The following is a 16,009-nucleotide window of genomic DNA, read 5'->3' as shown; positions in this document are numbered from 1 at the left end:
ACTCTTCAACCCCTTCTTTTATAAAGCATAGCTATAGGCCTTAAAAATGCTGCATGTTTGATTTTAGAAAGTGGTTGTAGTTACTCTTTAAGCTCCTACACTAGTGGAAAGTTTATAATCTGTCCATCACTGTCACCCTGTGTAAAGGAATTTATAGGCCCACATTTAGCAGAAAATTTACTCAAATTATGTGCATTGATTTGCTTTTTCTTCCTGTTGTACAATACAACATTTTTCATTGATGTAGGGACAGAATACAACATAACATTAATTTACTTAAGCCATTATTTTTGTGTGGACTGGGTACACATTATGGATACATTTTTTAATCAATTCATCAAGATAAATTTGAACTTAATGTTCTGAACAGCATGAAATGTGGAGACTTTAGTTGTGACAAAGACTTGGTAAATTGAGAAATATTCTAAATGCATACCACCTAGCCTTTACATTCTAGCTTTACAAATGTAAGCACTGTAATGTAACCTCTAAAAAGCTCTGTTTAAGTATTGTTCTGTGAATATGAGAAATTCAGTTTCCAGCTTATTAGCTTGTGCAAACAGTTTGCATACTGGAGCTGATCATCAGTATCATCACATTCCTGATGTGCCACAGATATTTGACTTTCCCACCAATTCAAAGTCTTAGTCAGAGAAATATAGAGAAGGAAACTGCTGCTTTTGGTCGTCTTTGTCTGACTATCACAATGTCAAGATGTTTAGAAAATTTGAGGAATATTTGTGTGTACACAGCATGTTTCTCAGAAGGCAAGATGGTTGGATTTACAACATAGTTTTTTCCCTCTCTCTGGCTCCATCTGCAGACGGTTCGGTGTTTAGCAGCAGACGTCTGAATGACATTGCCTTCAGTATTAATGAAAAAAAATGGTTGAACCATTACAATGGTCTCGTCTTATATATATATCGTTATTATACATATCTAATTTTGAGATACGTCTATGAATTTGCTTGTATCCATTCTTTAAATAAAAATATGTGCTTTCACTTTTAAATTTCAATGAAAAGACCGAGAAGAAAAATATTAAATTTATTCAAAACATTTGAAATCGTGCAAAAATTATTTTCTGTTGTATATTTTTTCTTCATCTTTTTAGTTCATTTGTTGAAGTACCGCTTCAGGGAGATCACAAAGTTTCAGGGAGCGAGTTATCGCGATAGCTTTTCGGGCCTATGTGAGATCACGAAGCGGATATCCGGTCTCTTTCCGTGGCGGACCGTTGTAGGGCCGGTTTAGCAAAATGAAGGTACAATGATTCCCTAACTGTAACTCTTTGTTGAAAAGGTTGTTCTTTCCAATATTCATGTTTAGTTGTTGCCATGAATCTCAGTTATCGAACAGGATGCTTTGATGTAGTGATTATATCTTTGTCAACGAGGATGAGCAGAGATTATGGTAGAAAGTCAGCGCTGACGATCCTGTTGGCAGATGAACGGTAGAAACATGGCCGCACACTGAGAGAAATGTGCACCGACTGAAAGTCTCTGTTAAAAATAATGAGGAGTGTTTTAAATGTTATAGCCATTGTTTCGTTTCTTTTCTGTGTTAGTCTAGATACATGCTTTAAACGTTTGTTGACAAATTCACCAGACTAGCGTCGGTGGAGCTAATGCTAACGGACCAAAGTTAGTAGCCTGCTATGAAGCTTAATGACTTGTCAACAAATTCATTTTAAATTTAAATCGGACTCATTTCATTTACCTTCTAGTGTAAAGTGTTTTGTGCTTCAGTGATGGGTCCACTACATTTAAGGTCCTATTATCATTAGCAATTCCTATTTATACGGCTGTACATGAGGACGTTTGCTGACTTGCCATGAGCTTAATGTCATAAGCTGTGATCTTACTATTTCAGTTATTGAGTTTCAAATCTTTATTTTCAGCTGAACATCTCATTCCCCGCTACTGGCTGCCAGAAGCTCATTGAAGTTGATGATGAGCGCAAGCTGCGTACTTTCTATGAGAAGCGTATGGCCACTGAGGTTGCTGCTGACCCTCTAGGAGATGAGTGGAAGGTAAAGTCGTGTTTTATTGGTACACTATGGTTTCTATTTACTACCCACTGCACTTAATTGAAGAGTTGTAATGTGTAACACAGTCAAAGGTGGTTTGGCACACCAGTAGACCCTTTCTGACTGATCTGTAGTCATTAAGGGGGGACAGCGTGTTGCTAGAGAAACTGTGGAGCTGCTTACCAGATACGACCAGTGTCGGTTCAGTGGATGGTTGAAACTGCGTTGCTCTCCCAGTGAACACTACTAACTAAATGGCATTAAACCTGTTATTCCTTATGTATAATCATTGTTTTAACTTGGATCAGTAAAAAAAAGTCAGGTCTTGATAACCTCTGCTTGGGAAAGGAAAGGAAAGGAATTGACTGTAGGTGTGTGATGAAACTCATCTTTCTAAAACGAAATTAGATTTTAAACTTTAAAATAAAACCTGATAACAGAATGTATGTCTGGAAAATCTTTTTTATTCAAGTGAAGGACATAAAATGCAAAGTTTGCGAATTCGTTTTGAAAAGTTAAAATGTTAATCATCTTGCACTGAATATCACTGCAAACATGTATGCTACTGTTGTTAATGCCTTGTCACGACTCAAACATGCATTTAGCAGCACTTCATATCAAATATTTATGCATGCTAATGTCACATTCTCATTACATAACTTCCTAGTACTACAGTCCCACTGAACATAATAAAAGCTGTTTGATAAGCCTGAACTTTTATGTATTATGAAAAAAAAATATGATTAAAACAAACTGAAATTTAAAAGCAGCATCAATTTAATCAAACTATTTCTAATCCTCTATCAGGGATAATCACATTACAAAAACTAAAAGAACTTGTTTCATAGCTTGGACACAAGCAACAATGTTTGTTCAAATTAAAGTGAAGTAAAAAGTTTTGGAGGGAAAGTCTGTTTTCCTTCCATTTTGAAATCTTATTTTCTTTAAGAATAACGGCACAAGGTAAAATACTTGGAATGAAGTAACCATTGTGATTCTCTCCTTCTGTAGGGTTATGTGGTGCGCATCAGCGGAGGCAACGACAAGCAAGGCTTCCCCATGAAGCAGGGTGTTCTGACCCATGGCCGTGTGCGCCTGCTGCTCAGCAAAGGCCACTCCTGCTACCGTCCCCGCAGGACTGGCGAGCGCAAGCGCAAGTCTGTCCGTGGTTGCATCGTTGATGCCAACCTCAGCGTTCTGAACTTGGTCATTGTCAAGAAAGGTAAACTGCTCATAAAGATTCACAGGGACTGTTGATCTAAATGTTGCAATTAGAACCAAACAAACTGATTAGTGAAACTCAGATTTGTCTTTAGATATCTGAAATTATTTCATGGCACACCAGTAGACCCTTTCTGACTGATCTATAGTCATTAAGGGGGGACAGCGTGTTGCTAGAGAAACTGTGGAGCTGCTTACCAGATACGACCAGTGTCGGTTCAGTGGATGGTTGAAACTGCGTTGCTCTGTCATTGTGTCTCCTCTGTACCTATCACAGTGACATGGATGCTTTTGCTTGTTGTATGATGTGCCAGAGATTTTTTTGGTCTTAGCTTTATTATATGGGGAAACTATATGCTCAAAAAACTTTGTCCAATTTTATGAAATTAGTTTTTTATTCTTCATTTTTAAAAGTTATTTTTAAATAAATCCAGTGTGAAATGCAAGCAGCACTATTTGTCATTAAACATGACTTTAATTTCATAGCTGTTTTTCTGATCTGGTTACTCAGGTGAGAAGGACATCCCAGGGCTGACCGACAGCACTGTCCCTCGCCGTCTTGGTCCCAAGAGAGCCAGCAAGATCCGCAAGCTCTTCAACCTGGCTAAGGAGGATGATGTTAGGCAGTATGTTGTGAGGAGACCCCTGGCTAAAGAAGGTAAGGCTGGAGCTGTTCAAAGAAGCCTGCTCAATTTTAATTCAGATTACTCTGTGGTGAGGATTCTGTGTCAGATGAGAGTTATTGAAGGCAAAGTAACAAGTGTGGACAAAATATTGATAGAAATAATAAAAATCCTGCAGTTGTTGAAGTGATTCAAGATATTGTCTGGCAGTTTAGAAATGCATCCGCATTGTTCTTGCTATGCACTTATTTTTGTGGTGGTTATGTTTTTGTAAGGTAAGGGGGATAGGTTTTAGCTTTAGCTTCAGCCTACACCCTTTCGGTTAACTTGGAAATTCTGAAATCTTACTTTGAACCTGTTAATTGTTTTGTTTCTAACAAATGAACTAAAATACATTTTATTCTTTCATAAAAAAATTAAATGCCCCAAAGTTGAATATTTTTCTCTTGGTTCTCCTCTCACCGTGGGAGTGTCTGGAGTTGCACAACCAAAATATAAAACATGTCAGCAATCCATCAAACCAGTCAGGAGCAGCTGGTCGAGCCGTTATAGGGTCTAAAAGTTGGCACGACTTCCAAGTGTGTCATGCAACTCAAAATTAATGTCTGAATTGTATGGAATTCCCACAGTGCACACCTGGTTTTACACTAAAGTTCTTGTATATATCCCAGAGACCATCAGTCACCTGATGCTACCCAGTTGACCAATCACAGGGCTTGTGGTCGGTCATTTCAATGTGTGGTTGGATTCTTGAGTTGTATGATAGGCTATTGGCATAAGCTTCTGTATAAATTGAGGACTATAAAAGCCCATGGCATATGCAGATGTGTAAATTGAAAGCAGAAGTATAAATCGAGCTTTACTTAGTCTTGCTAGTCCTCCGACACAGACTTGCACCTTTGGGAAACCTCTTCCCGAGTTCTTACAGACTTGATGTAACTTTTTTTTCTACTTAACTCCATAAGCATGTTTTGTACAGTCACTAAAAACACCACCTGATTGATGAGGATGACGAAGATATTGACACTATGGACTGAATAAAAGGTCATGCTGCTACAGTGCCTTTAAAGGATCAGATAGTCTTCTTTACAAAGCACATAAAAGTCTGGTGCTAGAATGAGATTCTTCTGAACAAGTTAATGGTATGGAGGCTTTTAATGGGCAAGAAATAAATGATAGGCATGGACTGGCATGTGCGCTAGCTGTTAATGCATGTGAGAGGCTGCAGTATATTTGACACTGCATTTATCTGCTGAGAGTGGGCAGTGAGAGACACCTGATATACACTGGTGATAAGTTGATGGAATAAGAAACATTTTTCATACGTGAACTTACCAAAACTTTGCCATTTCTGCCTAAAAGCCCTGAAGATACCTGGCTTTGGTACACATCACCAAGCGAATTACCCTCTGCCAGGAATGGCAAAAACTTAAATTTAAGTCAAAAGAGATGCACAAGATGCTATGTGGGTGTCGAATAATTGCATTTAAAAAGTGTCATTTGGTGCTCTATAGTGTGAGAATTAAACCTAGAATTATGTAGTTGTGATTAAGTGCAGTGTGATAGTTCCAGTGGCTTGACATGGTGAGCTTTTAACAGTAGCACTTACTGGGCTGGTCAAGTCAATGAAATGTAACTCTGAACATTGTTAGAAATGGTTGTGGTACTGAAGTAAATTTATTTGTAAAGTTTGTACTTTTTAGAAATGAGCTGTTTTCTCTCCTCCACTGTGTGTGCTGCACAGTGTATTATTTGAAATTAGCTTTAAGACCCAAATCGCTGATAAAAATCATGTCTGTGTACATCAACACATCTGTGTTTATTAATAAAAAAGAAAGGGATCAACCATTGTAATGTTTTTATTTTTTTCCAGTATTGTTGAGTCTTGGTTTTGAATGTGCCACTACACGGTCTGGTCTAAAAGTTGGTGTCAAGACCACAGGACACTTTTGTACCAAACAGCAATTGTGTGCTTCTGCAAAACCACTGGTTTACAGTAGGGCTGTCAATATTTATCTATAGTCCCATTCCAGTTTTATTAATTCTTTTTACAGATTTTGAATTACATTTGGATATTTATGCACATTTTTTTATTAATATATATGTAAAACGTCCAGTTGCTTTACTCACTATGTAGTTACACATTTGTCCACTAGAGGACCCTCCAATATTACATTACGGATCGCAATGAAAAAATACTGAGCTACAAGCAAAAGTAGATGTTTTTGTTTATGTTCTTTTTTTTTTAAGTTTTATTTTTGGGCATTTTGTGCCTTTATTTGATAGAGGAGAGGATAGTGGATAGAGTCGGAAACAGGGAGGAGAGCGGGGAGAGACATGCGGTGAAGGGCCCCAGGCTGGATTCGAGCCCGGGCCGCCCGCGTACATGGGGTGTGCGCCTTATCCATTCTGCCATCTGCGCCCCGTTTTTGTTTATTTTCATGTACTTTTTTAATGTAAACACAGCCAATTGAGTGTGAAAACTTTATGGTTCATCATGTGATTAAACATTTGGTTTCTACACCTACATATGGGTGAAGTAGAGGCCAAGGAGAGAGGGGAGAGACTTGAACGATTATAAACAGCAAAAATATATATATATATATATAAAAAAACATGCTCGAATAGTAACTTCAGCTTTCGAATATTAATGGGTTTTTAAATATCTGTATTATATTTGAATCCTGAATTTCGTTCCAACGGCCTTAGTGCAATTTTGTCCCCTCTTGTGCAGGCAAGAAGCCCAGAACTAAGGCTCCCAGGATCCAGAGACTGGTGACGCCCCGTGTGCTGCAGCACAAGCGCCGCCGCATTGCCCTTAAGAGGCAGCGCACTCAGAAGAACAAGGAAGAGGCCTCTGAGTACGCCAAGCTGCTCGCCAAGAGGATGAAGGTAATGCTTCAGTTTTAATAATTTCTAATCAGACAGTGCCAAGCCTGCAGTGCTGAATGCACACAATAATATTCAAGGAATGGTAAAACAGTGTAGTTAAAGTCCTGCAATTTTACGTTAAAGAAAGGGAATGCATACAGTTAGGTTGTTAAAAGGATACTGTATTTAGAATTTCTTCATTGATGTGCGCCTGTTGTGTTGATCATTTCAAGTTTTATTGGTTGAAGAATTGATAATGACACTGCCTTGTTATAGTTATTGGCAATAAATGCTTAAAGCCATCAACATTGGTTAAAAATAAGCTGCCAATTAAAGCTTGATATGTGGGTAAGACAGGTGGGCAAATGGTTGCTTTCTGCATGCACTGTGAATCATTTTCTTGAAACGTTTTTTTTTCTCACAAACAGGAGGCCAAGGAGAAGCGCCAGGAACAGATCGCAAAGAGGCGCCGCCTTTCTTCTCTGAGAGCATCCACATCCAAGTCAGAGTCCAGCCAAAAGTGAAATCTAAAAGTCAAATAAATCCATGTTTTGCTGAAAAAAAAATCCTGGTGTCATATTTTACTGTATTAATTTTTGTACTGAAGTTATGTGAAAATTTAAAATGCATGCTAGAGGAAGTTAGTTCATGGTGTTCCTGTAGATGAAGCCAATTGAATGCTTGGCAAGTTGGAACTGCCCCTTTTGCATTTTATTAATTACTGAAAGTAAAAATGTCAATATAGAAAAAAGATTATTGAGCAGGTTTTAAAAAAAAAAAAAAAAAAATTCGTCATTCCTTCATGTAATTTAGTGGAAACTTGGCCCAGTAGTTGGTTGTTTTCACACTCCGGGCTTTACAACTTTAAGAGATGTCATTGACAGAACAGTATTTTTTGATTTTCAATCAACATTGTCAGATTGTCCCACTATATGATTTGCAGTTATACCAGTAAAAGGAATATGGCAAAGAGAACCTCAGTTTTTCTGATCAAGAGCACCATAGTTGACAAACATGGTGTGAGTGTTACGGGATGACTATAGCCCAACAGACTGTAGTACAAGGTTGCTGCTTTTTTTTTGACTGTTGTCTAGGACTTCATTACTATGAGCAGACGGGACATGAGATTTCCAGCGCTTTCATTAATGTTTAACAGTGCCCCGAATCAAGGATTAAGCGTCTTAGCATCACAAGCTAGTTGAAACATATGTTAATTTTAATTCTAATATCAATTTCACTGTTGACCTCCGTAAGGGAGGTAAATGTTAGTTGTTTGTTAGCAACATAACTGAAAAAGTATCGGACGGATTTTGATTAAGTTTATAAGGGAATGTCAGAGATGGCATAAGGAAGAACTGATAAGATTTTGGGAGTGATCCGGATCACTGTCTGGATCCAGGACTTTTTAAAAGCATACTTCACTATTGGGAGATGGGGCTAATGGTGGAGGTCTGCACTTTCTGAGTGCTTTTCTAGTTAGTGATACATTTAAGTTTATCAAGGTTATAACTCAGCAAGGCCCAAATTAACTTTTGACAGGAACAATTGCTGGGCTTACTTGTATTTGCTGTTTGGCAAAAGAAAAGTTGACAAAACCATATATGCCACACAGCTCACCTTGTATGGTTAAATGCAGGGGAAAAATGCCTTGTGGACTAATCTCATTTCTAGTTCTGGACAGTATACTGCCTGTTAAAATCATTCTGCACATATCAGATGCCAAAACTGTACAGACATTACATTATTCAATCTGATTTTATTTGAAGACACTTTTCTGTTGCAGCTTTTTTTCGAAAGCTTTAGGACACAAACGTACATCAAAAAAACAACAAAAAAAAAAACGCTTTTTCTCAACGACGACCGCATCCTTTGACACTACATCCATCTTCAAATGGAGATGTTTTAGTCAGCCTCCTCACTCCATGGGTGGATTTAGCTTGAGTGTGAAACCGGACCACTTCTTTGTGTGCGGGGGTCTCTGCAGCATTGAGATGAGCCCTCTCTTGATTAGACCTCTGCAGCCAGGGCTGTGGGCAGTGTAGGTTGTACATCTGGGAGATAAAGAATAACACAGACAACAGCTGATGCTGCAGATACTGAGGCAGCTCCTGGATGCCCAAGACCATCCAGCTGGTTTGTCGGCCTGAAGACCAGGACAAACTCTCCATGACCTGTTGAGTGAAGGGTAGTTCATGTAAGTCATTGTCTGTCTACAGTTATTAGTTAAAATCATGAGTTGTTTAACCTTATAACAAGCGTTACTTATTGCTGCTGTTTTCTTTGCACGAGTTATTTTCATATTGAAAATACGTTTGACTGCTACTACTATATATGAGGTTTATTAGTTTAACTTACATTTAGATGACCCATAATCATGTTTCATGCTTGAGATATAACCACTCCTCTTGCAATTGTACTTTTGATGTTTCCTGAATTGAACATGCACCACAAGCCCACAAATTATTAACAATTTTTTTCATTAGTCTTGGCAGTGTTTAGCACATTGCCAGAAAGCAATATTACAGATAATGGCAAGTCGTGACAATGTTTACATCTCAAACATCTACTCAGTGCATTTTATTGAGATATTTTGAAAAAGACAAAGCTACTGAATGTCATTTCATCAATCATCACCATTTCTACCAAGTCTTTCAGATAGGTATTCTCAGTGTGGCTGTGAACCAGGCAGTTTTATCCTCATAAACGCAGTCTCATTATTCAATAGCCATACCTTGCATTACCTGTGCTCAGAGGCTGGATAATCCTTAAAACCTGGTTTTATACTGAAATACGTTAACCAGAACTATCTGTGCCTTCATACAGATGATGAAAATATTAGCCCCCCTACATGAAAATCTATTTTTTAAAGTATTACCCAACTGTGCTTACACAGTGAAAGCACATCATTGCAAGGCAGTGGTTTGTGCCATGGCTCAACCAAAAGGTCAGTTCTAAAGGGCTGATTATTTTGACCATGGTAGTTTTTGTGAAATTATTTTGTCTGTGTGCAAAGTAAAAATAATGTAAGCATCCAAAATAAAACCAAGATGTTCAGAAAAGCTGTTAAAAATCCCTTGCTCTGTATAGCAGCAGTTTGGAAATGCATTTAAAAAGGTGAAATTTTCATAGGAAGCTAATAATTTCTTCCTTATCTGTGAGATTTATTAGAAAAATGTTGACACGCTCAACTAGGGGTGTAATGGCATTTGTATTCGTCCCATACCGCCACAGTATGGCCATCACGGTTCGGTGCACGCAGTAATACATCAGACTGAGTATTTAAAAAAACAGTCAAGTTCTTACTTCAATCCAGGTGACGGCAATGGGGCTAAAAGCTGCCAGAAACCGTCACTACAGAAGAAGGAGCAGTTACAGAAAAAACGAATAAGAGTGATGGCGCATGTGGAGTTAGAAGAGCCGCCGGCTTCATTTAAATCACCCATATAGCAATGGTGCTCTGGCTCTGTGAATCATATTAACTTTATCTTCAGCCTCAGAGGGGTGAGAGAGGGACTCTGCAGCTGTGTCACAGGTAAAGTTATCCTCAGATTTCACACGGCTTTAACCTCTTTATCCTCCAAGATGGGCTGTGAAAAGTTCTTCCAAACTTTGTAATAGGTCCCATTGTTTAAAAAAGTAGTCCAGTGCTGAAGTCCATGTTGAAATCAGCGCTAATTTCCATACTTAAAAAGCTAACTTGCGGTTGTGTGATGATGCGTTCAAGTTAGCTGTAAAATTTTAGTGTTTAAAGAATGGGTAATATATCAATGAAAATAACCTAGTTATTCAAAAATGTATTTATTTATTAATATTTTTAATCACTGAAGAACTTTTGGAGGGAGGCTGCAGCATTATTTATGATCTAAGTGTAATTTATTCAGCCTATTTATTTTAATACAATTTCATTAAAGAATTAAAATTAAATTTTATTTATCCACTTCAATCACCGTACCGAAAACGTACCGAACCGTGACTTAAAAACCGAGGTACGTACCGAACCAAAATTTGTCTGTACTGTTACACCCCTACTCTCAACCTTATAAATGAAAGCAAACTTATCTATTCACTGATTTACTTTGATTTTACTCACAGCACACCTTTAAAGTTTGAATCTTGGAGCCAACCATGTAGCAAGTCCTCCTGCACAGCCTGGCAGCGAGTAAAAGAAGTCGAACATGATAACTTCTCCTGGGTGTGGCCACCTCGAAATCCTCAAACAGGTGAGCCTCTGCCTCTATAAACAAGCATTAAGATATGTTCAGGGAATGTTTTAATGTCTAGCTGCATTTCTTTAATATTTATGCTATGCACTTTTATCTTGTTCAGAGGGAGGAAGCACGTGGTCCATGAGAGTCTCTGTCATGATCAGAGCTGAGTCCAATCCCGCCCCAGCCACACTGATGGCTCTCTCCACGAGCGGCTGGTCGGCCTGCTGTATCCTCCCCATCAGCCATGTGAGTGTGTGCTGCACGCAGTCCACAGTCCCATTAGCTGCAATGCTCACCACGTCTTGGATCTCGCTCATCTTGTTCCTGGCAGCAGCAACAACCTGTGAAAACAGACACATAACAGAAGAGATGGTGGTTGCTTCGTTTGCTATATGAGGAGGTTTGTTCTGACTGTGAAGCTCATTAAGATTTAAAAGAGAAGAAAAAAAAAGGTTCACCTGCTCTGTGGGTGTGTGAAGCACAGGGAATGCAGTCTCCAGCCAGTCCAGGCTCTTAGATGCGATGTTATTTGCCACAAATACTGTAAAAGTAATACACTTATCAGTGGTGTATGGCAGAGGTTTTACTTGCATATTATCTTTAACATATTCAATCCAAAACTTATTTACCTAAATTGCTTTCCCATTCTTGAATGTGGTTTACTAATGCATTAAACATTTTATTTAGTCTTTTAATCACAAAAAGACTAAATGACCTGTGTCATAGTCTAGTCAACTGTCAATTAAAAAAAGAAATATCTTTTAATTAAATTTACTTTAGCCAGTTAGGCCACATCCCATGAGTGGGTGATGTTCTTAATATCGGCACTGCTGTGATTCTCTCAAAGGAACAAAGTAGCAGTGATATCCAACAGTGCTGGCAATGAGTGTGATACTGCTTTTACATAGAATTGGTAAAAAAAAACAAAACAAAAAAACAATCACAATTTCCCCCATCAAATCAACCTGTTGCCAAGCAACTCAAACATTCTGCGGCATTCTTAGTACTTTGTGTCCATAGTTACCACAGACCAATGATAGTGTTATGCACATTCATATGGATGTTTTTGTTTACCATGCAGTGACTTAGATAAGGGTCTGTTTTATGATTCAGAGGAACAATTTAATATATCAGGATAATCTTTCCCTGCTGTAATGTTGGTCAGAAGAATATCTGACAGAGGCACAGTTAATAACATTTTGAAGTCCCAGTCATTAAGAACTCAGTATCAGCATTATGGAATGCCTCTCATCCAATCAGAGAACTCAATCAAAAATAATCTATTGTAAGGGCGCAGATTGCGTAGTGGTTAGGATGTGCCCCATGTGCACAGCCAGCTCGGGTTCAAACCCAGCCTGTGGCTCTTTCACTGCATGTCATTCTCCACTCCCTCATCCCTGTTTCTGGCTCTATCCACTATCCTATCTCTATAGAAATAGGGAAAAAGTCCCAGAAAAAATGTTTAAAAACTAAAATGAGAAATATATCACCAGGATGCTATGCCTCTGTGCAAGCAATGGCAGGTAACCATTACCTAGGTACCTCTGGTAATTTGTAGTAATCTTGCAGGATGTCTATGTTTTTAACCCCATACAAATTGACCATGCCTGTAATTTGTGGATAAAAATTACCTACTATTTTTCAGCTGACACACATGTCAACAGGTAATTCCAGTCCAGTGGGTATCAGCAGCTCTGTAATTCAGGGTGGTAATTGTATTTTATTACTGCCCATGTGGCCTTTCCTGCATGTTCTTCTGGTCTAAAAAAAATAATAGAGGCTGCAAAGAAGATTGTTAACAAAGCTTTGATACATGTGGATTATTAATAGTGCCTTTCTTTCAATTAATTCCAGTTTATGTTCAAAAACGATAATTTTACTTAATCCATTTATTTAAACTGCTGTCAAAATGTACATGCACACACTACTGCTCTAAGATGCACAGCACTTCTGCTCTTCCTCGTACAACTTCTCTTTACGACTTCCTGATCTTCTATCAGTATTATTTAGCTGTACATTTCATGCATGGTACAGTTTAAGATTTGAAATGTGTTGTTTAGCATTCAGTGTGTTAAAACAGCTGATCTGCACAAGAAGCGTTACTGCTGCGTATGTATAACTATGAATAACATCAACAGCATCAGCTGCATAAAAACTCGTCATATTTATTGTGAGACGTCTCGTTCTCAAACATTGACGGGTTGGTTACCCAACTTTCTTCCTCTTCTTATTTGTCTGATCTGCTGCAGATATGCACAGGTGACTTATGCAACCTTGATGTGTAATGGAAGAGCTAAGGGAGATTGTTGCCAAGTTTACCGTACATGCAGTCTCTTGTAAACTCTGGTTAACAGTATGTATAGGACCCATCAAGACAATATCACCTGAGGAAGTGATTATGTGCATAGCATTGCTTTTTGGTATTAACTTTAGAAATAAAAATCCACTGAATTTTCATTGCTGCTGTAATGCAGCACCTCCATGTTTTCCTACAGAAATGTCAGTAAAACCTAGTAGGTTACAGACTTCACTGATCGTATGCAAATGTAGCACACCAAACACTGACATCAGGGGATAATTCACAAATTATCCTGTGTAAATATTACTTAAATCTTTAGTTTAAAATGCCTCTTAGTCTTTGTCACATTTGAGTCATTTCTATCCTTTTTGATTTTGGTCTGTTTCTAGTCCACGGAAAGTCTGAAACATTTAAGTCTAATTTAAGTCCTTGCATTTAAACTTTTAGTCAAAACATTCATTCTGCCAACAGCTGTCAACCTGTCTCATAGTGTGACGTGGGATCTCTGTTTTAGAGGCACGGCCAAAGATATCGCCATGACTGGACATCCTCCGTTTGGAACAGCCCAAAATCACATAGTGTATACCAGGCTTTAGTCCTTAACATATCTCAATGTCGCTTTGAAGTATGTCTTTTTAACTGCTAAAATGTCCACTCAGGCTCAAGGATATACCGATATTTAGAAGGTCAAAGGTTAAGGCCATTTTGCCTCATGTTCATATAAAATTTCAATGATTCACACCATGACAAAAATCACCCCAGCCCTTCTTCTTGACCCTCTGCTGTACTTTCACTGCCGTGCAATTGTATACCTTGCAGAAGCTTGGAACTGCCTGATGGTTAAGGGGCGTTTCATTTTTTTGTAAAAAATATTTTATATTGAATTCTTCAATAGAAGAATTTGCTGTTTTTCTCTTTTGTGATTTTTTTTATCCATTACTCAATAAACAAATCAAAGGAAACCCCTGCAAACAGTCTGTTTGTTTGATAAAGGTCTAGTAGTGAAATGTTGCAAATAAATAACCATTTTTTTGAGAGTTGGAAAGTGTTTTCTGTGATTTGCTAGGTGTTTGCTCTTCCATTGAGGTATCTTATTACTGATATTTGGAAAAAAGTTGCATTTGGCCAGAGGAGCTGTGTTGAAGGATTTCAACAAGCTTTGCCAATTTGTAAACAGTCGTTTCATCAGTGAAGAGAGTATTTGATAATAAGCATTTTTTCCCACTAATTTAAATGCACTTCAAAATCGTAAGAATATCCCACTGTTTAAAGTCCATAGCTCACACACAGTGACCTGATCAAGAATACTGTAAAAGCCAGGTGTTCTCACTTTGTCAATAAATACCCCCTCTTAACCCTGTCAGTACTCACTGTGAGGCTCCAGTATAGCCATGACAGGTGTTACTCTCTCACAGGCTGCTGAGCTTAAAGCTGTCACACTGCTCTCCAGCACCTCACACACAGACCTCAGGTTAGGATGGCTACTTTTACTGTTGATGTACAACACTGACAGACTGCTGCAAGCTGAGCTAACCAGAGGAAGCTTAGCCAGTCTGCCAGCTGCACTCGGAAACTTCTGCAACATAACAGCACAGACAAAAATGTTAACTCTGTCTAGGCTAACAGGATAGGATATCATCGATACGTTAAAACAAAGAAAGGCATAAAAAGTTTATAAAGCATTTAGCGAGCTTATGCTGGTCCAAAAGAAAGAAAGAAGTACATTAGCCGGTGTTTTGGCGATGGTTGTGAGGAGGGTAAATCTAGCACTCACCAGGTTGTTGTTCATCGGCATGTTCGCGAGATTTGTGAGACTACTTTTTAAGAGGGGAAAGAAAAGAACGAAATTATACAACTGTGAGAAACTAAAAGTTTTCAGTTGACTCTCTCAAGATAAGGGATATGCCAGTCCAAGTCAGTTAAAACGCTAACTCACCCAGTGGGGTGCGTCTCCAGGTGAAAACTTAGGTTCACAGCAAATATCAGCTCAGTCAATTAGCGTCCACCTGTGCAGGTTGCTGTTCGGAAGAGCTCAGTGTTCTCGCGATACGTCAACGCGGTATTACGGTAATAATAAGCGGAGAGAGATTTGTATTTATTTATTTAAGGTAGCTATCAGCATCAGAGACAGTTGCTTTTTACACATTTTTCCTTGAACCAAAAAGAGGTTTTTGGGAAGTTATATTAACATTTACATTTTACATGTACAGCAGGTACATCACAGAAAAATAGGATATCATGTAAAGGTTCATTCCCCCCTGATTTTCTTCAGAAAGTTAAATTTCCATATATTCAAAATTCATCTCATACAAAGTGAAACATTACAAGACTTTTTTCTTCAATCAAGATGGTTACAGCACATACAGCTCATGAACATCATAAAACCACTATCTCAAAATGTTAGAATATTGTGAAAAAGTCCAATTTGAAAAGGTGTCCTGAGTCTTCATTCTGTCACTCTGGTTCAGAACACATAACCACAATCATGGAGAAGACTGCTGACTTGACTGGTGCCCAAAGGACAATCATTGACACCCTCCACAAGATGGGTAAGCCACAGAAGGTCATTGCTGAAAGGGCAGGCTGTTCTCAAAGGCTGTATCAAAGCATATTCATGGAAAGTTGACTGGAAAAGAAAAGTATGGTTAGAAAAGGTCCACAAGCAATAGGGATGAGCTCAACCTTCAGATGATTGTCAAACAAAGCAGATTCAAGAACTTAGGGGAGCTTCACAAGGAGTGAAATGAGGCTGGAGTCA

General features: G+C 38.4%; 2 protein-coding genes across 5 annotated transcripts; one reads left to right on the top strand and one right to left on the bottom strand.

The window, feature by feature from the left end:
- Window positions 1-1,144: 1,144 nt before the first annotated feature.
- rps6 (ribosomal protein S6) lies at window positions 1,145-7,310 on the top strand. The gene is made up of 6 exons (XM_041786288.1): window positions 1,145-1,264; window positions 1,901-2,032; window positions 3,041-3,251; window positions 3,762-3,908; window positions 6,608-6,765; window positions 7,173-7,310. The coding sequence occupies exons 1-6, from the start codon at window positions 1,259-1,261 to the stop codon at window positions 7,266-7,268; spliced, it is 750 nt and encodes a 249-aa protein (XP_041642222.1). The 5' UTR covers window positions 1,145-1,258; the 3' UTR covers window positions 7,269-7,310.
- A 1,173-nt stretch (window positions 7,311-8,483) lies between these two features.
- Window positions 8,484-15,276, bottom strand: LOC121508592 (perilipin-2-like). 4 transcript variants are annotated; one of them, XM_041785544.1, is made up of 7 exons: window positions 15,188-15,276; window positions 15,026-15,068; window positions 14,623-14,827; window positions 11,411-11,493; window positions 11,056-11,293; window positions 10,842-10,978; window positions 8,484-8,915 (listed from the first exon to the last, which is right to left on the bottom strand). In XM_041785544.1, the coding sequence occupies exons 2-7, from the start codon at window positions 15,044-15,046 to the stop codon at window positions 8,595-8,597; spliced, it is 1,005 nt and encodes a 334-aa protein (XP_041641478.1). In that variant the 5' UTR covers window positions 15,047-15,068; window positions 15,188-15,276; the 3' UTR covers window positions 8,484-8,594. The 4 variants fall into 4 exon arrangements, with proteins under 4 accessions (XP_041641478.1, XP_041641479.1, XP_041641477.1 ...); XM_041785545.1 differs by having other exon boundaries at window positions 15,026-15,065; XM_041785543.1 differs by lacking the exon at window positions 15,188-15,276 and having other exon boundaries at window positions 15,026-15,181.
- Window positions 15,277-16,009: the final 733 nt, after the last annotated feature.

Source organism: Cheilinus undulatus, linkage group 4 (genome assembly GCF_018320785.1).
Source record: "Cheilinus undulatus linkage group 4, ASM1832078v1, whole genome shotgun sequence".
NCBI classification, from domain to species: Eukaryota; Metazoa; Chordata; class Actinopteri; order Labriformes; family Labridae; genus Cheilinus; species Cheilinus undulatus.
This window is presented reverse-complemented; position numbering and strand designations above follow the sequence as displayed.

Bases quoted from the DNA above. Each gene is read 5' to 3' on its own strand.
- rps6 (XM_041786288.1), top strand. The intron at 2,033-3,040 runs GTAAAGTCGTGT...CTCCTTCTGTAG, and splicing joins CTCTAGGAGATGAGTGGAAG to GGTTATGTGGTGCGCATCAG. The intron at 3,909-6,607 runs GTAAGGCTGGAG...CCTCTTGTGCAG, and splicing joins GAGACCCCTGGCTAAAGAAG to GCAAGAAGCCCAGAACTAAG.
- LOC121508592 (XM_041785544.1), bottom strand. From the start codon at position 15,046: ATGCCGATGAACAACAACCTG. The intron at 14,828-15,025 runs GTGAGTGCTAGA...GTTATGTTGCAG, and splicing joins TGCCGATGAACAACAACCTG to AAGTTTCCGAGTGCAGCTGG. The intron at 11,294-11,410 runs GTGAACCTTTTT...CTGTTTTCACAG, and splicing joins TTCACACACCCACAGAGCAG to GTTGTTGCTGCTGCCAGGAA.